We start from the raw sequence: 26,479 nt of genomic DNA, 5'->3' as shown, positions 1-26,479 counted from the left end.
AATAATTAAGTAAATACTATGCAATTTCTATCTTTTTGTATAGACTTCCTTAAAGAAAATCCTACGCATGGAAACATAAAAAAACTGCCTGAAAATAACAACTATCAAAAATCATCAAAAATATATGAGAAAATACGTGTAAATAAATTAATATAAAAGCATAAACTCACCCATACAGTGATCAAAAATAAACCTAATAACCGAACTAGCAACAAATGAACATTTAAAGTGAAACTTGTGATTTATTTCATCCAACAGAAAGAAAGCACCTGCTCCACATAATATCGCCAATAGAAAAGCAGCAAAAGGATGAGAAACATATATTCACCACACCCATGTAAATATACAAAATAGAAGTGATTGCATAATTTCAAATATAAATAATAAATATACAAACATTAAAATATTCTATATATTTACACTATTACTCTGATTTCAGATACAATGACAGAAGCTGCAAAGTATATTCACTTTGCAGAAAGGAAATCAGTTACTAAATCACAAGAGCTGCACCTACAGCCAAGAAACTGCATCAACAGAAACTATAAGCCACAAATCTACTAAGTAATATTCTAAAGCATGCTGTGGGAGGGCAACTACCAAAGCATATGTTGTAATTCATGTAAAAGAGCATATCCACCACCCAAATCTAACAGAAATAGAAGTAAGCGAGATATTGCACACACAAGCAAAATCCTTAATGATTTACTCCCTAAAGGTCCCAAACACATAAGACGCCAACTACCACCTATCCCCACTTTAAAATGGTTAATTGCATGAACTAAAAGAGCCTCTAGCAATAAGACATACACACACCTGAACACTGAACAATGATACATGATGAGGAACCTTTTACATGACATCCTATATAATGAAAAACAAATCATAATATTCTCGACAGCAGAGAACTTACTAAAATTGGTACAAAATCCATTTTTTATATGCTCTACTACCAAATAAACAAAGCAGCACTTACAACAAGCTCCTAAACCATATCAAATACAAAGCAAATAATTGCTAACCCCAAAAAAATAATCATAGGCTTGAAGCAAACTATGATTCAAGCCATTCTAAAAATGTACCCTCACACAGCCACACAAGGTTGTTATTATGATTTCAATCAAAGTATAAACACATCTGAAATGTACAATATTCTACAAACAGCACATTTGCTTTTGAATTATTTTATTGTTTATAGCACTAGCCTATGCCCTTGTCACAGAGGTAGCCAACCACTACAATTTACTAGTAGAAATTGCTTTCTACCAACAGACAAACATAGCCCTCAAAATGTTGTGAAATTTTAGAAAACACTTAGGTTGGTAGACTGCATCACTCAGGACACCAGACACCACCCAAAATTCCAAATACCTCTTGTCTGTAACAGCACCTTGACACAAGAAGGCAAAAGAAACAACATAGTGGAAGGGTGGCACAATACTTTCCAATACACATTAGGCAGAACCCAATCTACACTGTACACATTTATAGAAGCATTATGAAAAGAGCAACGCTACCAACAATTAAGAATGGAGCAATCTATTAGCCCATTACCACATTGCTACCGTTTTGAATTTTGACATAAGATATTATCGAAATATTATCTTTATAAAAATGTGTACTTTGTTTACATTTTCACATATACCATTAATATATATAAATGAAAATAACATTATTGCTAAATATTAAAAATAACATTATTTTTGTTTTAACATTTACATTTCTCTGCCCTAATCCTCTAAAAAGCCAATGGCTTGCTGCAACAAAAAAAGTGCAATTACTATATATATTATTACAATTAAATATACAGATTTTTACAATTTCATAACTAAAAGTTTAGCTTACTAAGGGCCAGATGTAGGAAGCCTAATACCGGTCAGTAACAACCGAAATTACCAAATTTCAGCTGTTACCGACCGGAATTAGGCTTTTCAGATGTAGGAGGCTACATTTCCAGGTTTGGTAATTTACCGAATCGGTAATTTAAGAAATCGGTAAATTACCGAGGGCCAGATGTAGGAAGCCTAATACCGGTCGGTAACGGCCGAAATTACTGAATTTCGGCTGTTACCGACTGGTATAAGGTTTCTCAGATGTAGGAGGCCATATTTCAGGATTCAGTAATTTACCGGTATTTTAAGAATTCGGTAATTTACCGATTTCTTAAATTACCGAATTCTTAAAATACCGGTTCAGTAAATTAAAGAATCTGTAATGTAGGGAGCACTCAAATGAGTGTTTCTTACAAATAAGGATTCGTTATTTACCACCAACTATTAGTTGGTGGTAAATAACTAATTCCTTTAAAAAGCAATTTTTTGATTTTTATTCAGTGCCATGTTGCTTATGTGTGCCACATGTGCACCCATGCACTATTCAGGGGTGCAACAGGATGTCAATGTGACACTCTGCAACCCTTGAAAGGGTTCCCTCTATTACCGATTCAGTATTTACCGATTCGGTATTTACCAAATCGGTAATTCCCATTCATTCCTATGGGCCTCCAGGCCCATAGGAATGAATGGGAATTACTGAATCGGTAAATACCGATTCTTAATTACCGAATCTTACCGATTCTGTAATTTTTACCGAAAAATTATCTACATCCCATTTACCTATTCTTAAATACCGAATCAGTAAAATTCGGTATTTAAGAATAGGTAAATTGAGATTACCTACATCTGGCCTAAAACACTAATCTAAAATAATATACCCAAAGGCAATACAATAAATTACATACTAATTGACACTAATGATAATACAAAGAAAAATGTTTTCTAGATAGATATTTTCATAACAATATCAAAACAACACTAAAAACAATGGTTTTACCTTTAATATTCCAGTCAATTAAATTTTTGATGTCCCAATATTCTTGACACAATATTTTTGTATCACAATATTTGTTATCCGTTATTCTATCCAAACATCATTGGCTACATGATAGAAAATATTGCATTTTCTAGAAAATATAGCATTTTCTTCATTTATGAAGTATAGATTTATTTGGTTGGGGTTCTAACACTGAAACTGGGGCCCATCATATTTCAGAGTGAGGGTAACATACAGAGAAAAATCATGCACAATGCTAGAAATTCGTGTAGCATTTTAAAAAGAAATAGAAACAAAAGCATTTTTTAACAAACCTTCAGGATAACAAGAATGTGTTTGTAGATGAAACAGATCGCTTACAATGGCATTGCACTTTGACAATCTTCTGTGGCAAGACAACATTCAACGTTAATGTTCTTATGTTCTCCTCATTACTTAGACCACAGTGTCAGGATTGGTGTGGCAGACACTGATCTTAATTGTTTTCCGATGAGCCTACAAATGTGTAGGAGTGTATGGTACCTAAAAAGAAAGAGGCCAGTGGCAAGACATTGCAGGTAATGAGAAGCCTCTGAGTACTCACTTTATAGAAGAACGTTGTGTAATTGCAGTCTAAAGTTTAGTGGTATAGGAATGTGTTGGGGTACCATAGGGGTAGCTAGGAGAGCACAACCACCAATATATTACAAAGAGAGTGCTGACATGAAGATGTGAGCTTCTGGAGTTCTATCTGCAGTCATTCAGAAGTAGGATACACAGACCTGTGTTTTTTGTCTTACATTTTAAACCTGTAAGGGAATTTAATTGATAATTTAAAATACTGTTGCTTGCGTTCACACGAGTTTGAAATGGGATGGAAAGTAGAGCTTACCCAACCTACTAATAAAGATGTTTACAAATGGAATTAACATTTTCTGAGACATTTATAGCTTTCATTTACATATAATATTTCTAGCATGGCACCATAAAAGAAAATGTTATTTCCTTCCTTGGTTGGACTGAGGAACCGAAGTAGCCCTGATAACATTCTAAAATCACCTTCACACTCTCTTGACATCAATCCATTCTCTCTCTCTCTCTCTCTCTTCTCCTCTCTCTCTCTCTCTCTCTCTCTCTCCCTCCGCTTTCTATGATCAAATTCTCCCTGCGTTCCCTCCCCTATCTCTCTTGCAGCCTCATGATGCCTGCTGCAATTACCCTCTGGGACCTTGGGAAAGTTACAAAGGCACCAGGAATGAGCCCCTGCCATTGAAATATGACACCTAGGCGCCCATTATTATAACGGGCGGATCGCCACCGCCAATATGGCGGTGGCGATCTGCCTGCCAAAAAGCACTGGCCGCCTTTAATTTCCCCTGCCACATTACCATGCCGGGGGGGACCCCGCCGGACCGGAAGACCACCCACCGGTTTTTCGCCGGTAGGCAATCTGCCCGATTGCCTACCGGGCGGAAAAACAGTTCATATGGCGGCAGTGTCTGGTAGACACCGCCATCCATATTACGATGAGGGCGGGCGTGTTTTAACATTGGGGGCCCGTAGCGGGCCCCCAGGGATTCTGGGGGTAGGGGGTGCACATGGGGGGTACCTCCAGCAGTTCCATGCGCAGCATGGCAGGCACAGCGCGGTGCCTGCCATGTTGTGCATTGAAGTGAACAGCATGCCTTCCTGGCATTGTGGCGGGCGGTGCCGACTGCACCACCCGCCACAATGACAGGAATGCTGGATGCGGCGGGCACATCCTAATGTCCCCCACGGGACCCCGCCCTAATGGTGGACGGTCCCTTTTTGCGTTGGGATGGCGGGCGAACAAAGCCCCGCCAACCTAATGTGCCCCCAGGTCTCCAGGGGAACAACCAATGGCATAAGACACCTGTCCAACCCCGTTTGGCTAGTATATACGTGGCTGTCAATGTATTGTAAAAGAATGCAGGCCTCTCCTTTAATAACTTAAACTGAAAGCAATATGTGATGATCATGCATTTAAACTTTCATTTGGATGGAAATGGTGGAGTTACGGGACATATGTATAGTGCTGTACCTCATTGAGTGGGTTATTAGGTTACACACTATTTATGAAGGAAATTAATGCTTTAAGAACAACCAAAGAGTTATGGCTTTTATCATCACAATTTGAGATTCCTTATTACGCTCCTCTAACTACTGTTGAAAGGAAAGACCTTTAAGAAGCAGTAAAAATGTTAATACAAATATACTTTCCCTTCTGAATAAAAAAAAGAATGGGAGTAAAATATATATCAGTATTGAAGAAGACTTGACTTCTGTATAAAGATAAAATATACTGCTCTTTGCAATCAATGTTTTGACTACAGCCATATACATGTCCCATCTCAAGTGGTAACACATTTTTACTTAGGTTGTCCATTTAGGCTTCTTAAAAAATATACATACTTTTATTGATGTTTGGTCTGACCCCTTACATATTCTGTTCTAGTTCTTTTTGAAAAAAGTGCATTCTCTTTCATCAGCATTTTTAAAAGTCTCTATAAAGAATCAGAAATTCGTTAGTTTAATTACAAGAAATAACCCCCAAGTGCTATAATCTTTTCAGTACACAATAGATATCATTAGGCTTTCATGCTTCACATCAAAATGATAATCACAAATGTTACTTTAATGTGGTTTGCAAGTATAATTATGTAATGGTCAGGCATTGGTCTTACATAGATAAAGTTCAGAAAACTTGATTGGCCCAACCTTTTACAAAATTTCCAGATGTAGTACAGGTGTTACATGTAATTTAAGAGGTGGGTGACAGATTTTCTAGTTTTCAATTTTTTGGGCACAGCCAGGCGGGATTTTTGCTTTCCATGTAAATCCTTTCCGGTTTGCCCCGGTACTTCATCTACCTTTGTCTGTCATTACCATTACCAGACATTGCCTTCCTCCAGCTTGTGAAATATCTGGGTGAGAAACACCAGACCGATAATTTTCCCAGAAAAATTGTAGTTGTGATATGACTGGTAAACCCCCTCACCAGCCTTTTTTGGATTACCTAGGCACTCTTAATAAGGACCCATGATGTCATGCAGAACTGGTGAATAATGGGACATTTGTCAAACATTGGTGGATGTCCCATTGTGCCAGATCTGTTTCCCCGTCTCATTCAGTTCCCTGTGCTTCTGATTCCAGATCAACAACCATCCATGCCATTGGAACAATGCTCTACTGCAACGGGGCTGTCAGCTGACATGGTTTGTAATTGCCATCCTATTTAAGTCAGGCCTACTGATGTCAAAATATTTATTTTGGTGCCTCTGGCCATTAATCATGGCATGGCGGTTCCGAGCACGAAATTTTCAGGACCTTTTTGAGTGGGTTTATCTGTGGAAACTAAAAATAATTAATAGTTCTTAGTTGCACCATGGCACGAGGGACAGTGCACATTGTTTTACTAACATTGTTCTTGCCATAGAACACAAATTCAGAAGAAAAACGCCACCCTAACAGCAAGAAGCGCTTCATTTGGTGTGGTGACTGGGGCTCAGCCACCTAGAGGCTGATACACCATGGCATACATGAAAGGTTTATGCTATGATTCAAAGCTGTGCGGTAAATACCAGTACCTGTACAAACAGCAAAATCATCACACCCTTCCACTTTTCTCATGACACATTGTAAAAGGCCAGACCTTCTGACATTTATTGGGGAGGGAAGCATGGACGATAAGCCAAAACATGCATAATTCAATGCTATAAGTGCAGATTCTACATGGAACGCTTATTTTCAAGTGAAAAACATGGAATTAGAGGACCTAACCACACCTAGTAAATGCCTCACCTTTTGTATCCCTATTTATTGTAGTGCCTTTAGTTCTCTTTCCCTGCCCTAAATCATTGCTCATAGTAAAACTCTGTGAAAGGTAAAATGACAGGGACAGTATCAGTATATCTGTATATGTTTGCAGTTGTGGCTAGAAAGGCTTAGCAAAACTTAAAATTGCAGAAAAATATATCTGCAAACATGTTCCAGCTTGCTGTGGTTAGGATTTGCTTGTTTGGCGATTATGGCTGAGATTCAGATTGGCCACAAAAATCGACAAGAGGGAAAACATTTTCAACTGTCCAACAAGGAGAGTTTTTCTGTAAATCAAAAAATCAGCAGTTCCTGCCATTTAAGTAATTGAGTACGGAGTTTTGTCTCAAGCAGGCAAAGTTGTAAAATGCACTATTATGCAAAGCTTTGCCCCACAAGCAAAAATGTTTTACTTCTAGAAGGACATGATCAGTCCAATGCCTGGAGTAAGACAGTTATTCATAGAAAATACATTATAAATAGGACGTGGATATATAGGTGTTGCAAACATGAAGGAAGTACAAACATGAAGGGCAGGAGTAAATCACAATTGCCTATCCACATATGTATTTGCCTTGACAAGGTGTTAGCGAATACCCTTATGAAGTGCTGTTAATATTTTTAGTCTCCCAAAGAGGACAAAGTCCTCCTGGTGCTTTGGATATGGAGTTTGCCAGTGTCGATCACTTCAGGGCACCAGCAAACGCCTTAGTGAGGCAGTCCCATGTTCACTTTTGATTTGCCTTAATAATATGCATGTGACATCACTAATAATGTCACACGCACATATTGGATAGATCATAGAGATATTCTCTAGCTCCTCCTAGGTCTTTTCAATGATCAAGCTGTGGGTATTGGAGGGGTAAGGACAGCTCTTACTACCTCCAGCTCCTACCTATCAATCCCATAAGCCCAATCTACTTTATAGGATGAGCCTAGTCGGTGCGCAGGCACTGTATAAAAAGACCTGATGTAATTGATAATAGGACTTTATTCCTGCTACTTACCATAGGTTCACTCCCGCATCGGTCTTCTTTCCTGCCTCCTAACTCATTCAGGCAGCCCATACGTCACTTCCATTTAAGTCTCAGAGCACTGCCTATGCACAGTTTTATTACACATGCATTCTTTAACAATTGTTTTCCGTCACTGCTGCTTGTTTTTATTGTTGATTTCCCTGCATGTTTTGCTTCCCCCTTCTGCTTCACCATGAGCCCTATCCCCACCCTCTTAGCACATGTTTCCCCACATCAGAAGGCTTGTCTGCTAAGCTCAGCACACCATGATTAAGGACCCTCCCCCGCAAATATTAGGGCCGCCCTCATACATAAATGAGGTGCCTCCCCTGCAATGATTAGACCCACCCGCATACTCCCACCCTCATTCACGGAAGCCCATCGCGGCTGGGGGCACCTCACAACCGTATCTCGTCTACCTATCTGAGCTGCCGCCTCTTTGCACATGGACACCTACAAAATGAGGGCCACCCGCATACTCCCACCCTCATGGGGGCGGAGACCCTAAGTGCGGCTGCAGGGGCGCCTAGCTCAAAATAACCATCGGACCTCCGATACCTCCCGCAGTGAGGCCCCCTTTCTTCTGCCATTACAGCTGAGGGCATAATATGACCTCATCTCGCAAACTCCCCCTTCAGTGATGCCCTCAGATGCTGCATCATGCAAACCCCCCTTCAGCGCTGCCCCCTCCGTCACACACGTAACTGTGATTTTTGGTGTCATTCAACTTCAAAGCCCCCACCCAAGTAGCCTCCGCTCAATGCGGGGTTGTATAAACAGACGCAGTCCTGGTGAGTGCACACCCTTCACTACAGCTAATTTTAGTCTGGGTCAAACAAGACGATCTTGCTGGTGTGGAATGCTGTGACTTTACAATGCAGTACGCATATGGGCAGGGACTAGATTTGACCTAATCGACATTCCTTTTGTAATTAGCCATAATTTAACCATTGTGCAAATACAGCAATAGAATTCAAAACACCTTCCCTGACCGTAAGAAGGCTGCTTTTCAGGACACAATTCTCATGATCTACATTGTTTGTAAGTATGTATAGGTGTAGTTGTAAGCTAGCTTGTTGAAGCCATTATTATAGGACATGCACTTTCAATCCATCCCTTTTAAAACACCATTGCCCTCCAACTCCGGCCATCCGATCTTTTTATCATGCTACTCCCGGCTTTCTCTAAACCCAACTCACTGTCCTCCTCCTGCTGCACATTTTGTGTCCCCCCCCTCCTCATTCATGCTGTTTGCCAGGCCCATGCCCCCCCTGCTGTTTTAAAACAATGCACTTCAAGATGCATAGCAGCACAGTCTGTAAAATTACACAAAAACGCTCTTCCCTTTCAATGCTGGCTGCGTCATAGCGCTTTCTTTTATTTTTTCATTATTCATTATGTTGCTGTTGTGCTCTTGTCTACAATACAAGCATTGTCTCCAGATATAAATATGAAGTAGTGTGGCTCACTGGTTAGAGGCGGCAGACCCAAGAGCAGAGGACGGCCCGGGAGCAGGGTTCGATTCCCGGCGCGGCAGGTTTCTGGACCAGGGTCAGCGGACTCGATAATTCTCTCGCCTCGGTGCCCTCTCTGATCAGCGATCACACTCGGCAACTCTGGGCATTAGCTTGCCTCATCTTCATTAACGGCCCCACCAGACCGCCGGGGATGCCTGGTCTCACCCTGGAGATACCCATTAAGGGACCATCTCTCAGGGAAGCCAGGAAGGGTTTCGCAGCGGTCGAAGCGCCTTGGGACCCTCCGGGTAAGTAGTGCGCTATATAAATGCCTATACGTACTGTTATGACCATTGGGTCTCAGTGGTCTGTCAAATCACAGGGAGGTGTAGCAGTATCTGACACTTCAAGCATCCTTGAAGTTTTTATGTTTTTTTAATATTTATACCAGTACCCTTGAGAAGACCTCTTTTGGGATCAGGTTCAAAGTGTGTGATGTTTAAAACTGCTCAAAGCAGATCTTCAGTTTACGGTGGGGCTATATCCAATACCATCCATTATCACTCACGGTCCTGTGACTCAGGTGTGTTAAAACTGCAAAATCACTCTTTGTAGTGTTCCATTAATTACGGAAATGGTAGTGGATTAGTTAAGGCAAATAAAAACTCTGTAAATATTATTTGTATGAATATATTTTGCCCCGGAATCTTAAAGAAGAGCCTTCAGCCACCTGTATGTTTTTTATGTATAATAGGTAGTCCCTGTCACCTACTATACATTCCATCCTACATTTTAAGATCCTCTTTTGTATTTATATGCATCCATTCAAACCCTTTTATGTTAACATAGCCATGTCTTTACTGTACAGTTGCTATAAAAGCTTATAACGTAATATATTGTGCACTTTTTTTCTTTAAATAATCACCATACTGCAAACAAAAAAATAAGTAAAAAACATTGCTGTTTACAAAGCCAATAGCTACAACTCCAACAAATGTGAGACCTATTACATTGCAAATTCTTGTTTTTTTTATGGAGGGTGGGTGGTAGGAGAGAGGGCAGGAGGGGCAGCTGAGATCCTACCACTATTCCTTCCCACTACTGCTCCCACCCCACCAACAGAAGAAATTAACCAGGTGTTGCGGTTAGCAAGGAGTTGGTCTAGAAGTGTTCTAAACCCACTCCTTCCAAACTCTACTTCCTGATTCAGTTTAACACTGCTCCTTCATTTTGCAATGTCTCTGTCCCCTAGAAAAGAACCAGAAACTGTTTAGATTTCTTTAGACATGCAGAAGAAATCCAAACAGTGTCTGAGTCTTTGCTGGGGCACAGATACACAATTGTGCTTCCCAACAAGGAGCCAGAGACTGTTTGGATGTTTTCTAGCCTAAGAACAATTCCAAATAGAATGGAACTGCTCCTGGAGCACAGAACTTTGAGATTGAGATTCTGTATCCCGCAAAGGATTCAAACAATGTTTGATATTTTTTCTTAGATAAAGACAAATTCCAATTTGCATCTGGCTCCTTGCAGGGGCACAGAACTGTGTGCCTGTTCCCCAATCTAAAGGAAATAGTGGAGCTAAAAACATCCCTTGCATTCTTATGACTCTGATAATATCCTGTGGTCCCTGTGTTAAATTGTTATGCTAGATGTTAGATTTAATATTTTGTTTAGACAAATAGAACATTCACAACCACGTATACACCAAAGGACTTTGAAAATACCCCCCATATTCCTCCAAAAACTCTTTAAGGAAAGGGAAGTGTTATAGGTAAATTGAACACATGCTTAACAAATGTGCACAGCTTTCAATTTTTATTTTGGAGTCCCAATGTGAGACTTGCAAACTAACATGTACAGCACATTTATCAGTAGGGAAACACTAGGATAATATTGTTGCTTCTAAATCTTTGAGCTGTATGCACATTGGGTGTTCGATGTGTACTTTAACGTGTAATCAAATGTAGTTTGTATATGGTTACAGAGTTCTTTGGAAGAGTGTGCAATGAAACTCTAATTCTAATCTGTTGATGTGTTGTTAGAAGACATAACATAAACTCAGCCACAGCCCATGCGAGTGAGGTAACTGGTTGGAAAATTGAGCATAGAAGATTCTTTGCATGTAATATATTTTCAATGCATCTTGGACACCTCTTTGAAATGGAAAGTGAATTACTACTTCTGAGGTTTATTCTGGCCTCCCTTGCCATGTAATTCATTATGTTACAATAAGTAACATAACAATAACGACTCAAATGCTTGTTCTTCAGCTTTCTTATATATTTCTTTGTTAACAGCTCTTTCTGCTTAGTCTTGGCCCCAGAAAACGTAATAATATATTATTAAATGAAAACCTGGCAGTCTGTGCAATATCTCATGTGGCTCAAGCCTTGGTAAATCATAATACCGTGGTTATCTTGTTATCAAAGACACTCATTTTGGACATGAATATCGTTAATACTTCGGTCATAAATATTTAGGACCACAATCACTTTCCAAGCTATTCTGAAATTTTACGGAGGATTTTGTGTTACTGTATCATTTTGTCTTTCATCACGTATTTCTTTCCTTTTTCTTTCTTTCTTTCATTATTTCTTTTGTTCTTTCCTTTTTTCTTACATTCTTCTTTCCTTTTCTTGCTTTCCTTATTTTTTCATTTCTTGTTTTTTTCTCCCTTGCTTTCATTTTTCTTCTTTAATAACTTCTTTCCTGCTTGCATTCTTTTTCTTTCATTTATTGTTTCCTTGTATACTTCAATGTTGCTTTCTTACCCTTGTCTCTTTACCTCTTTACCTCTTTACTTCTTTTTTGCTTTCCTTCCTTCGTTTCTTTCTTTCTTTCTTTCTTTCTTTCTTTCTTTCTTTCTTTCTTTCTTTCTTTCTTTCTTTCTTTCTTTCTCTCTCTCTTGCCTTACTTTTTACTTTCATTCATTCATGTTTTCCTACTTTCCATCTAGCCTTCTTTCTTTCCTTCTTTTTTACCTTTTTTACTTCCTTCCTTTTTTCTTTCCTGCTTTCTTGCCTCCCTTTCTTCCTTATTTGTTTCTTTCTTTCTTTATCAAAGGCAAGAGGATGGCAGCCAATGGCATAACGATTGGCTTTTTTAGGCCTGTGTTTTCCAAGACCATTTTATTTTACTAAAATGATGTGTGTCGTGTAGTGACTTACCCGGATTTTCTGCCACACTTCATCCATTTGTCTGTGGGTGTGTCATTCACATTTTTATCCAACTGACTGGGGCATTCATCAAGGGGCAAGTAGCCACCCCACTTCAGCCATTAGCTGAATTCACTATGAGTTATGGCATGCTGCTATTTCACAAGGACCGGTTCAAAATGAGTCAACACTTTTTCCTGAGCCAAACAAGTGTTCTGTGCAACGTATACCACTGTAGCTCAGGTTTAATTAAACCATATAGACTCATAATTAGAAAATGACAAAATCTCTTTGGAGCTCAGTAGGGTAACGGTTTGGTGGCATGCCCATGTCAGAAAAACGTCAAAACATTTTTTGGGGATGGTACTCTACAAGGTTGACAATTATAATTTCTGTATTGTTTAATCTTAATCTTTATCTGTACAGAACCAAAGAGAAAAACAAAGAATTGATTGTTTTTTTGTTGTTATTGTATTGTTTATTGTAATTCTGATTTGTTCAGTGTTGCATGATTTGGAAGTGAGTTTGTCTCTGTGTATTGTAAGGTCATTGATTTCGATGAAGTGTGTTATTGATGAGTTTTGTTGAAAATAGTGTTTTACAAAATATTTGAAAATTGAAAAATATGGTCTGTATAAATGTAAAGGATCATAGTAATTAGAGTGTGTGATCCTTAAGATGAATGATTGATTGAAAGATTATCAGTATTGGCAATTGTTTTGTTGATTAACGCTATTTCACAAGGAGCACAGACACACACCCAACCACCCCCACCCACCCCCACACACACACACACACACACACACAAAGTAGTTCCCTTCAGTGCCAGGGATTACGATGGTAATGTGCAGAGCCAGCATTTGATAAAAAAGCGCCCTGGAAGTGGTTGTAGAGAAATTTGGAACCTTTGCTGATAGTAATGATTTAAATGAGGTAGAAGCGTCCCCTTTTTAGTTCACTGGTCAGTACCTGGATAAGCAGGGCCTGGCCCTTGAATACAAATATCTCCCAGTGCACCTAAATCACCCATAGCTTAGCTACCTCATGCAGATGTTGGTTTTGTTGATGTGTACCAGCAGTGGTCAGAGGGTGAAGGAAGTGCAGGGTAGTGCGATCTAAAGGGGTGTTAAAATCATCACCCTTTGTATGATAATGAAAGACTGAAACCACTTTAAACTGGCAAATCAGACAGAAACAAACATCATGTGACTCTGGGCAATAGCTCACTTATTCTAACTAACTGCCCCCCAGCACTTGGATACCCTTAGGGGTGACAGGTTTGGGCTTATCAATTGTGGAATCATTATTATTATGTTCGCCAAGAGTTTTACTTTCACGGCTTTCAGGAGAGGATCGAGAGTTGGGCCCTTCAGTTTCTTGCACAGGGTGATGAAAGCAGCAATGAGGATATTACTTTTGTTTGTGCTGGCTCTAAGCTGTTGTTTGGCCAGACCCTTTTCATCTAGTAAGTCCCCTAGGTACTTGTTTTCTTTTACTGTCTCTAAGCAGTAAAACTCCACCAACACTGCTGCCACCACCATTCCCACAAATATTTCAAATCCAGTCAGTCTGACTTTAATGTACTTAAACAGCATTGATTAGTGTCTTTGATTCCATGCCTTCCTGCATTAACCACATCCTATTGGCTTTGCCAATGCATGGTCTTCTCAGCTTATATTTAAGTAGACTGTGCAAACTTTGTTTACTGTCGGCATTATTACTTCTTTAAGTGAAGTATTTCTTTCTTTTCTCTCATGGTCCAAAAGTAACTATATTAACTACAGGTCATGTTTTTATACACGTAAAGGTATATATATTAATTTGTTGTCTTTCTTTTCTTTTAATTGTTTTGCAGAAGTTAATTTTATGTGGGCTGGACACCAGGCCCACCATAGTGCTGAAGATTACAACTTAACAACCGCACTGAGGCAGTCCTTCCTGCAGAAATACACATCTTTTGTAAGTACAGGATCACTGAAGCTCATTTACTGAAATATGAACACGACTGCACAATTCAAACACTAGATCTAATTTGTTTGGTGTGTCTTTGTTATCTCAAAAAAGGAATACTGTATTTACTTGCTGTATAAAAATGTCAAAAGTACGCTTTAGGAAATTGGCTTACTGGTTACACCAAATAACTTGGTTGAGGGGGGTGAAACCATACTCGAGCAGCAACCACAATTCCTGTCAGGGTGAAGTCACAAGCAACCCAAAATTAACCTGTGCTTAACCCGCTGTTCGCTTTGCACAAACGCTGTTAGGCTTAATTTGGAGGCTATGTGTAAAGTATTTATGCAACACTTAAACAGTAAAAAAGTGACAGCGTAGCTCAATTAAAATTCCACACCAATTTAGAAAAATTGAGTAAAATTTAATAAATTATTTGCTACCAAAACAACGTAAATCTAATCAGTAGAACTGAAGATGTACAATTTCAAATATTTAAGTGAATATAATGCCTAGAAGTACAAAGCGCCAGCTGTTGCTATATGGTTGCGCTGGACTGGGACAAAGTCACAAGTTCAGGCCGTCTGTTTTGGAGTGCGGGCCGAATACAAGGCCAAAGTTTGGCTGGTTGAACAGGGTACATTACATCTGGGTTGCGCAGCGTTGCCAGCTAATGTGTGAAGGATGCTTCACGCAACAGTGGTTCTGATGAGCCTTTGGCTGCGAAGCGAGGTCCTGCATTGAGGATGCGTCATGCAGTGGCAGTTCCAGGGAGCTGTGGGGCTTTGATGCATGATCTTACATCAAGGATGCATCACGCAGCGGGTGTTCTGAGGAGTTGTTGTGCTATGATGTGAGATCCTACATTGAGAAGGCATCGTGCAACAGCAGTTCCAAAAGGCTGCAGTGGTTCCGATGCGGTGCTGCAAATCGCGCTGGGTCAGTTCTCTTTGAACCACACCTGGGCTAGCAGAGCACCTCCAGGATCACTACAATGGTCCAGAATCAATGATGCACTACTTCGGGGAGTAAGACTTACAGACTGATGTATGACAGAAACATGATGGCATTTGCAACAAATGCCTTTACCGCGACACCAGAAGAATGATGCAGTCTTTACAACAAAAGTATTTTAACAACTTTTTTCACTACGAGTATGCCTTTAACATAAATGGCCTTACCACGAAAATATATGTATTTTACTGGTAAGTATAAATGTTTTGCTATATAATTGTATATATATATAATATATATGTATATGTATATATATATATATATATATATATATATATATATATATATATATATATATATATACATATATATATATATATATATATATATATATATATATACATATATATATATATATATTTGCAACGAGTTGGCTCCCGGGTTTCCCGTATTCGGCGCTACTCAGTGGGTGCGTGGCTTACTGCGGTAGAGCACAAACCGATTCCTATTCCAACAACGATTTCCAAGGAAACCAACAAAGCCGCCACTCCAGTCACTCGTAGTTTGGTAGACTGATTTAATTTATTCTTAAATCCATTGCAGCATCTTTACACAGCAAAAACCAACGCGTTTCGGTAGCTCCTTCTACCTTGTTCACGGTTGCTAACCACTGTTTGCTGATCATATTTTAAAAAAAGGGGATCCCACCCACAACAATCACGTGACTGACCTTGTTCCTGTCACCATGATAGGAATTCTGGGACTTGTAATTCATGTTTATACATTTCCCCACAATTTATTCACAATAAGTTTTTAGGTTATTGACATTCATTTCATGCACAATAATGATATTTGGAGTGATTACAGTTCATTTTACTTTGTGTTTCACCTCCCCAAATAAAAAACTTCAATATCAATGTCATTGTGGTAGCTTGTAACAATGTCCACATACATTTCATATCCTTACCGCCCTCCAGTGGGCCTACATGTATGTTTCACCTCCTATTCATGGGTCTTGTACCATGTTTCATTAAATTTGATTGTGTGGGTTGTGGGATAAGTATTTAAGGAGTGTTCTGAGAAGTTCATCTTGTATTTCAATGTTTATATGTGTATGTACAGTTCTTCTGACTGATTCAGTCCAAAAGGAGTCATGGTCCGATAGTTCAAAATTTGGCGCGACTCTTTTTGTCTCAACAATTTTTCACGGTGGCCGCCTCTTTCTGACAAAGACATTGTTTCTAATCCCATGAATTTGAGTAATTTCCAGTTGGCATTATGGTGTGTCTCCATATGCTTGGCCACTGTGTTTCCTCTGTCTTTATTCACTGTGGCTCGTACATGCTCCAGTATGCGTTTTTTTAATTTGCATATTGTGTTTCCGATATATCGGAGTTGGCAGGGGCACTCTATCATATAGATGGTATATTGACTCTTGCATGTTATTAGTTCCTTTATTTTCCACACTTTTTTGTTAGCCATTATTATCTCTTTGGTTGGTTTAGCAATTTCACATACTTTGCAGTTATAACATTTCGTAAATCCTGTTGTTTGTAACCACGCGGTCTTTTTCTTGTTAGTAATAAAATGGCTATGTACAAGTTGATCTTTTAGATTTTTTGCTCGCCTGTATGTTATCACTGGATGTTGCCCCATTTGTTGTCCTATTATTGGGTCTTGTTGTAGAATCTTCCAATTTTTTCTCAGTATTTGTGTTATCTTTTTCGATTCCTAACTGTAATCCAGGATTAATCTGATTGGTTCATCTAAATTTTGTTGTTCCTCTTTGGGTTTCAAACATTCGTGCCTTTGTTTTTGGTTAGCTCTCTCCCAGCATTTATCAATCAATTTTTTTCCATATTTTCTTTTCTGAAAACGCTTGATACGTGCTGCACTCTGTTTCTCCCATTCTTCCTTTTCACTGCAGATGCGTTTTATACGGAGAAACTCCCCGTATGGGATGCTTTCGATTAAGGCAGGTTGGTGGAAGCTGGTAGCTTCCAAGGTGGCATTTGTTGCTGTGACCTTTCGGTGTAGGGTTGTTTCTACCCGATTATCCTTCACGTACACTTCTGTGTCTAAAAAAGTTATTCTGTCTTTGCTTTTCACAAACGTGAATTTTAAGCCTGGAGTGCTGTTGTTTAAGATGTTGAAGTATTGCTGGAATTCTCCTTCGCTCCCTTTCCATACAATAAATAAATCATCTATAAATCGTTTCCAGGTGACAATGTGTTGAGTGAAGTTAGAATTTTCCTTGCTCCATGCCACCTCCTCCTCCCACCAGCCCATCGCAATGCAGGCGTAACTGAGGCTAAAGGCAAAGGCCATGGCAGCTCCATTTTTTTGGCGGTATAGTTTTTCACCAAAAAGAAAAATATTGTTAGTCAATACTAAAGAAATCATTTCCATTATCAAGTCATTGTGGTCTTTAAAGTGTATTTTACGTTCCTTTAAGTAGTATTGACAAGCCTGCATACCTAGATCATTGTCGATGTTAGTATATAAGGCAATCACATCCATTGATATTAAACGGTACTGATCCTGCCACTTCAAATTTGTTAACATACACAGGAAATCCGTAGTGTCTTTGATGTACGATCTCAATTTTTCCACATATGATTTTAGAAAATAGTCTATGGAATTGGCCATCGGTTCCAAAAGTGATCCCTTCGCCGACACAATTGGCCTCCCTGGTGGTTTCGTGGGGTCCTTGTGTATTTTGGTAAAAAATACATAGTTGCTCTGCGTGGGAAGTCAACACTGAGATATTTCTTCTCCTCATAGTCAATCAGATTTTTTCTTTCCCAATTCATTAATTTTTGATTCTGTCCAAAGGGTTACTCTGTAGATTTTCATAGTAGAGGGGGTTCATCAATTGATTCATTGCTTCTGTGGTGTATAGTTCTCTGTCCCATAACACCACGTTTCCCCCTTTATCTGCTATTTTGATTTCCATCCCTTGGTCATTGATCAAAGAGGATAAAGCTTCTCGTTCTTGGGAGGATAAATTTTCTTTGCAGTTAGTTTTGGTAATTTTGTATAGCTCTTGTATTACCGCTTCTTGAAATATATCAATTTTGTTGCCCGGTGTTAATTGCGGGTAGAACTTTGATTTAGATTTTTTCTGGCTTGTACCAGCCCCCAGCTGGGGTATCACTGTTTCCAATAGTATTTCTTGGTCTTCCTCGACTTCCATGTTTATCATGGCTAGATAGCCTTCCGCATCTTTTGCACATAGTTCAGATGTTAGATTCAAGGGTGTTTTTTCAATTTTAGGTTTATTTTTTCTTTCCATGAAGTGTCTAGCCAGTTTGATTTTACGTATGTACAAGTAGAAATCAATTCTAGTTTGTGCCATATCCATTCTCTGTGTGGGACAAAAATGTATGCCTCTTTTTAGTAAAGATATTTCCGATGGTGTTATATCTCGTTTGGATAAATGTATCACTTGTAATTCTTCATTCATTTGCCCCGTCTCTGTTTCATACCTCTCGTTTCGGTACCAATCTTTTCGTGTGAAATGTTTCCGTCTCCAACCTCTTCTTGTTGTTGATTTTTTTGCCTTTGTTGCCACGGTTTTGCTCTTCCTCTTCCGCGTCCTCGTTGTTGTCTTTGCGCCCCCTGATCCTGTTCCCATTGGCGTTGTTGGAGAATGAGGCGCATATCCCCTAAAAAAATCCTCATGGAATCATCCATTGTTGGATCTTCTTCTGTTAGTTCATCAGACGTAAGTGATGATACACTGGTTGAAGAGGTTGTTGTTGTTCCCAAATGTTTTTTGAATGGATCAAATTTCCGGGCAAACGTGAAATTTCTTCCTTCTAAATAATCATTGGCATCCCTCACAAATGTATTGTGTTTTCTTTGTCTCACTGTTTCTTCATGTTTGTCCATTTGTTTCTCTAAGTCTTCCTTGAACTTATTGTGAATAAATTGTGGGGAAATGTATAAACATGAACTACAAGTCCCAGAATTTCTATCATGGTGACAGGAACAAGGTCAATCACGTGATTGTTGTGGGTGGGATCCCGACAAGGGGCCGACAAGGGGGGCAATGTGGTCATCTGGCCCCAGGAGGACTACATCAAGGAAGCAAAGCGACAGCTTAGTGATGGTACTTGCTATTCCATTACCAACATGAGACACTTTGAATCTTCCAGAGAATCACTTAAAAAACTACTTTTTAAGTATAAAAGGGAAGGCATGATTTCATCACAAGAATTTGAGTTCCTCCATGTTGAGTTTCCTGTTTTGCCCAAACTTTATTTACTCCCTAAAATACACAAATTATCTAGACCAGTACCTGGCCGACCGATCATTTCGGCCATTGCAGGAGTGGCTGAACACGTCACGGAATACATTGATTATTTCCTGCAAGGTCTGGTCCAGGATTTACCAACATATGTAAGAGACACAGGCGATTTTCTGGCTAAAATTCAGAATACCCAGTGGAATGATGGAATGCTCATGATTACTTTGGACATTGAATCGCTCTACACGAGCATAGAACACATGTCGGGCCTAAAAGCACTTGATTTTTTCCTCGGAAAAAGGCCCATGAATTGTTACCAACATAACAAAGTATTGATTGAGCTTATATTATGGTGTCTTAATAATAATTTCTTTCTTTTTGGGAGTGATTTGTATCTGCAAAAGCGTGGGGTCGCGATGGGGGCTTGTTTCTCTCCCAGCTACGCGTGCTTGCACGTGGGTTGGTGGGAGGAGCAGGTCCTCAAGCGGCAACACGCCCAAGTCTTTTCTGATCATGTTTTGCTTTGGCTTCGTTATATTGATGACGTTTTTTTGTTATGGCAAGGTGACAGGAACAGCGCACAACTGTTCATTGATTCTATCAATACTAACAATGAAAACCTGAAATTCACTAGTTCCATCAGTGATTGTGAGGCTGAATTTTTGGATTTTAAAATCCTTATCCGCAATGGCCATCTTACAACCAAGCTACATCGGAAAAGTACTGCTGGCAACAGTATCTTGCACGCTAGCAGTGCACATCCGCGCCATGTGGTAGATAATATTCCTCTGGGTGAATTAAGAGAATCTGCAGTACAGACTCTGACTTGGAATCTTGCACCAATGAAGCATTGGCCAGGTTCCGTGCTAGGGGTTACCGTGAATCAGTGCTTAGAACAGCAATGGAAAATGCCAAGAGTAGATCTCGTGCTTCTTTGCTTGAGACCAATAGCACTGCCGATACATCTTGTACTTCGGATGACAGCACCACGAACCCCAGGTTCCTAACGCCATATAGCAGACAGGCCAGGCAAATAAAATCCATTTTGTCTAAAAGATGGCCAGTCCTTACTACAGACCCTGTACTAAAACCACAACTTGCAGAAGCTCCTATTGTCACCTTTAGGAAAGGTCCCTCACTCAGGTCTCACATTTGCCATGAATTTCCTGAACTTAGAAAAAAGCAGGAATGGATGAAAACAAGATCAGGTTTTATACGCTGCACCTCATGCAGGGCTTGTAAATTTGGCAAAAGTACTAGGCAATACTACACGCCGTTCAGTCCAGACCCAATTCAGATCAGGGGTCAATACAACTGTAAAACTAAATTTGCCATTTATGTTTTAACTTGCACATGTGCGCTTAGGTATGTCGGCAGCACACGACAACCTGTACACGTTAGGATCCTCCAGCATCTACGTGCCATCGTTAACAACGACCCAGCCTATCCTGTAGCTAGGCACTTCAAGGCAATACACAATAATAATCTGGATTGCCTATCTTATTTTGTTATCTCTGCAATTGAAAAGCCCAGAAGGGGCGGAGATAGGGTCAGGATGCTGAGAAGAATGGAATCTCATTTCATTCTTGAGCTAGACAGTAGATCTCCCAATGGCCTGAATAACACGGAGGAGGATCTACATGTGTTCTTGTAAATCAAGCCTTGCTTTGTCCACTTCATTCTGTATTACTTTGGGTAATAGGGTTTGTTTGGCTGACGCCCTCCCCCACGTGATTAATATTATGTCTCCTTGTTGGGTTTTTGCACGTATCATTTGTACATATGGTTTCACGGTGATTCACTATGGATGTATTTGTATCAATTTTTGGGTACACTTATTATTTGAGGACATAGACAATATGCTTTTTCTGTATTTCCTGATTAATATGCTTTCTCAACAGTCTGATTAATGACAATGATATCCCCTTGATTTTTATACCAAATAGCCCTGGCCTTATAACTATGCTGCTACAGTCGTATGTTTACATATTGCGCTGTTTTGCACTTTGACAGATATAGATGCAACATTACAATGTTTACATTCAAGCTTATTTTGCACAAAATCAATAGTATTACTGCTGATTTTCTTATTGCATCTATTACAACATTAACAACTTTTTATTCGATGCACTTTGCACATTATTGCGCATTTTTGCACTATTAATATTTAATGCAGGCGAGGGCCTTGTATATTTTATATACAATTTTTTGGTATATGCATTTTAAGCTGCTTAAAAGTTTTTCTTACATTTTTAACTTTTTTATCATAGGTTTTCAATATTGTCAATTGAAAATGTGGATTTAAACCAGTTAATGAACTTTATTTCCGACGGTTGTTATTTCAAAATGTTTGGAAGACAGACTACACCATGCATTGCAAGTAGTTTGTCCTCGCTTTCTATTACCACGAGGTGTATGACGAAAAAAAGAAAAAAATGCACTTTTTCACTGTTTAGCAGTTAGTATTTAAAACGTAAGCATTTCCAACTCTGATTGTCTGTGAGCAAGGGCGGATGCCCGAAACGCGTCAGATTGCTTGGTTCAGCTTATAATCTGTGCTTTAAAGAATTATTGGATCCGCGTGATTTCCTGGGTCGCTGTGGTCGGAGCCTGGGAGGTTGCACTTGTTCGATATATATATATATATATATATATATATATATATATATATATATATATATATATATTTCCCAAAACATCCCTCCAAAGAAGAACGCGGAGAGCCAAGGGGATTAACAGGTCAGCAAGCACGTTTATTTTCCTCCCCAACAATGGCGGCGAATGCATTTCGGCTAGTTTTAGCCTTCCTCAGCGCCCAGCATTGCAGCAAATGACGTTTCCAAATGTTCCTTCCTGCACCTGTATAAGTTCAGCGCCTTACGCTCCTCCCCCTAATGCAATCTGCACATCACGTTGGAGTCCGTTAAAGTCCTGGACTTCAACTCCCAGAGGGCACTGTTCCTGCTCCACTGGGTCGATGGTGTGGGGGAGTGGGGCTGACTGTAGGTCCCGCTGATGGCAGGTAGGATGATAAGCGGCATTGGCCTTGGCGGGAGAAAAGTTCGACGGCCGCTGTCCTGTGTCCCCTCATGAGCCCTGCACCAGTGTACCAAGGGTAGAATGCCGGGTCAGGGCAGTCAATGCGGGCTGAAATTCCCTTCGAGATGAAATACCTCGTTTCTCCCCAGCACTCGTCCAGGTCCTCTGGCAGCTCCCGGAGGCTATCGATCCCTCGATGCAGTTTGTAGCTGCGAGCAGCTGGGTGCCAGTATGTACTCCGACAGCTTTTGAGGCTAGATATATATATATATATATATATATATATATATATATATATATATATATATATATATATATATATATATATATATATATATATATATATATATATATATATATATATATATATATATATATATATATATATATATATATATATATTAACTATTGATACATAAGTTAGGTTTCCTATTTATGTACCCTGCATTTTGAGTGTATTTCCCCACCATGTCTCATTCATGCAATTCTATTTTTCCTTATTTTTCTTGATATTGGTGTGTTGAGTCTTGCACTGTGTATAGCACTTTATATAATTGCTTGTTGCACATTGGTTATTTGCTCTGTCCTAATTGATTGTAGATATTGTTATATTTATAAGAAATTTTGATACCAGCTTTTTAACACCATTTTAACACTTTTTCTACACTTTTGATACTTCTTTTAACTTTTGTGACATCGATTGCCTTTATATATTTATGACCTTTTTTTAATTCAGGGCTCTAAATACAGTTATATCTATTGCTTAGGCTTCCGTTGTCCTGGTGGTATTTGAGGCTTAACATATACTTCCTTAAGACGTTGTCCATCTTCCGTCGCAATCACTATTTTTGCACTTTATTGTCACATATGCACTTTATTATGGTCTATTTGCTGCTAAAAACTACTTTGCTATATTTTGCACACTTATAATATGGTCCTGATGCCTGTTTGCACTTATTGGATTTCCATTCCCAATATTTATAACAGTCTTTTTCATATTACACGCTATGTATGCTAATCCAATAACGAATTATTCTGTATATCTGTGGATTTAACCAGTCATTTCGTGCAATTCGCTAACACTGTTTATATATTTATCATGGATTTAACCTGATATTTGTTTAAAGTTTAAAGTGTGCTTAAAGAGTAATAATCCCTAAGCAGCGATAGTCTTTCTACACTTATGTTTATCACGTGGTATAGGAAGTTACCACCAGGGGGTGGTAACCTACACAGGTGACATGCATTTAAAAACGGCTTGTGATTGCTTTATTCTTTGCATAGCAGCGTGAGCAAGGGCATCCGTGCCCGAAACGCGTCGCTGATATATGGCTGAATGAACTGCAAGAAATAAAATACTATTTGCCTGCCAGATCGGTGGTTCGTCTCTTCCTTCCTGTGGTTGGCGTGGAGGCAGTGTCCGCATGCGCAGAGCTGGAGTGAAGGGATCCAGTGTTCTCATATATATATATATATATATATATATATATATATATATATATATATATATATATATATATATATGTGTATATTACCTACTGGCGGTCGCCAGTAGGTAGTTATAGTTAGGATTTTTTTCAATGTTAAATCTCAAAATTCTATTTGGAATAACTTTGGCGCCGGTTGTCGAATCTGACTGACAATTTCCTCAAAATGGCCTCGCGGCGTTCCGGCCCTTCCCTGAAAGTTTGGGGGGGATTCGTCAAGCGGGGGCCGAGATAAAAGGGGGGTCCCAAAACACGTTTTCCCAATGTTAATTTCCATAGGGCGGTCGATGTCACTTTTAGCCCGAACGGCTGAATGGATTTTGACCAAATTTGGCAAAATTGTAGGGACTGGTAGCCCGATGTGCCTTTGCTATGTCTCAAGATATGTGCTCCAGTGGATTTTGAGTAATTTAGGTTCAAAAAAATATATATATCTATGGCAGCGCCCCGGTACGCGCCCCGGGGAGTGCAGCGGGCGTGCTAAGCGACTTGCGCATGGAAAGCTGATTGGCTCTCGGGTGTCTGTAAACATTCGAAACAGTCCGGAGCGGCCGCCATCTTGTGTCTCGGTAAAATCGAGACACAAGAGGTGGCTAAAACAAAGGGGGAAATGACAATAAGGGGGCAGGGATAGACCCCCCTGACCCCCTAGGTTTGATGTTTGTGCCAAAAAAGGGCCCGGCGGGGCAAAAGATTATTATTTTTTTTTTGATTTGCGCGGGGGCAGCGCCTGGTACGCGCACCGGGGAGCGTACCGGAAAGCTTACTATGGGGAAAAAAGAATGACAGTTTTTAAAAAGAAGTAGCCTCTTATTAGAAATTGGAGGTAGTTCTGAAAATAACTGTTTTTTTCTTCTTTTTGTTGTTTTATATTTTGTTATGTTTTATGAACATTTATATTTTTTTGTATTTTTCATGGGGAGAAACGAAAAAATAGGGAATTGGAAATGGCTCAACTGGAGCGAAAAAAAAGAAAAGAAATAATTAGGGTCGATTGCGGCATTTGTGGTTGTCCCCAGCAAGGACGATGAGCTTTAAGCTCTGTTCTCCGTAGGAGATGGTCTTCCCACAATATTTGCATGTGATTCTGAAATCTGCAAATCGTGGCTGAACGCAACGCATCGTTTCATTTTCTTCTGGTGTTGAGGGAGTGGGTTGCTTTCTTTTTGAGCTGGTTCTTGTTGATGGGGAAGGGTTACTGGCCAGTTCCTTCATTTCTGCAGCAGAATAGTTTATAGGATGCTTGCGCTGCATGTGACGGATCATTGTGTGATTTCCAACGGAATATTTTTTAAGAGGGTTCCCTCTGGAAAGTTCCATGCCACAGATTAGGCAAGTCACCTTGGCTGCATTTACCTTTTTCTTCCCCTGTGGAAGAGAAAAACAACTCCCAAATAATGTGTGGTCTAGGCTGGTATGGGGTATTGTGTTCTTGGAGAAATGTTCTCGTCCTTTCTTCCTCCTCCTCCTCCTCCTCCTCTTCCTCCTCTTCCTGACCACCAATGAACACTTGTGGTGGTCCTTTTGGTTGTTGTGGTGGTGGTGGTGGTGCAGATGCACCAGCTGCTGCTGCTACTGAAGCCATTATGAAGATGAAAATTGTACAGAGAGGTACAAGCAGGTCTTCCTCAGTCAAAGGAAAAAGTCAGAAGAAAGGAAAAAGGTGGGGTCTTTCATCAGAAGGAAAAAAAAAAAAGTTAGATCCAATGAAAAGTGTTATTTTCAGGTCACATGACCAGGGGCTTCATCATTATGAAACTAAAACTGTTATGAACCAATGTAAAGTGTTATTTTCAGGTCACATGACCCGACACGCTTACGCTACGCGCCCCGGGGCGTGCCCGGGGGAGCGCCCCGGGTCACGTCGCGTAAGCGCGTCGGAAGTTTACATTGCCCGATCGTATTCGCACGAGTACTTCCGGGTGCGCTTACGCCGTACGTTTCACGCAGACGCGGCTACGCGATACGTCACTATCATGTTTAAGAAAACGATAACGGCGCTTACGGGACGCTCCCCGGTGCGCTCCCCGGGGCGCTTCAATTAATTACGCTTTCTGGGGCGCACCCCGGGGCGCGCTCCGGGAGTGCACCAAGGCAAAAAAAAATAATAATAATAATAATATATTTATATATTTTTTTTTAAAAAAAGGCAAAATTGTAGGGACTGGTAGCCCGATGTGTCTTTGCTATGTCTCAAGATATATGCTCACGTCGTTTTTACGAAAATGAACTTTGAAAAATATATATTGGGCTACATTGGGCTATATATATATTAGAGCCAAAATGTAGCCCAATGTAGTCCAATGTAGCCCAATGTAGCCCAATGTAGCCCAAAGATGGCCACCAGAGACAAAAAACAAAAAAAAATGTAGCCAAAAAAACAGCCAAAAAAAGTATAGCTCAATAACAGAATGTCCCAGAGAACAACTAGTGCGCTAACAGTCTTACTTATAAACTGAGATTTATAGTTAGGAATTAGCATTTAAAACACCTTTGAAATTCACGGAAAAACCATAGG

At 39.7% G+C, this 26,479-nt stretch overlaps 1 protein-coding gene across 2 annotated transcripts in view; it reads left to right on the top strand.

The window, feature by feature from the left end:
• Positions 1-26,479, top strand: part of AGMO (alkylglycerol monooxygenase) — a 737,946-nt gene that overhangs the window by 333,185 nt on the left and 378,282 nt on the right. For both annotated transcript variants that reach the window (XM_086941966.1, XM_086941965.1), the window contains exon 5: positions 14,135-14,238. In XM_086941966.1, coding sequence (XP_086798092.1) covers positions 14,135-14,238 — 104 coding nt within the window. The remainder of the gene's footprint in view (positions 1-14,134; positions 14,239-26,479) is intronic.

The sequence above is a fragment of the Lissotriton vulgaris genome, chromosome 10 (genome assembly GCF_964263255.1).
Source record: "Lissotriton vulgaris chromosome 10, aLisVul1.2, whole genome shotgun sequence".
NCBI classification, from domain to species: domain Eukaryota; kingdom Metazoa; phylum Chordata; class Amphibia; order Caudata; family Salamandridae; genus Lissotriton; species Lissotriton vulgaris.
Note: the sequence above shows the minus strand (reverse complement) of the source record. Positions and strands in the feature narration are given on the sequence as shown.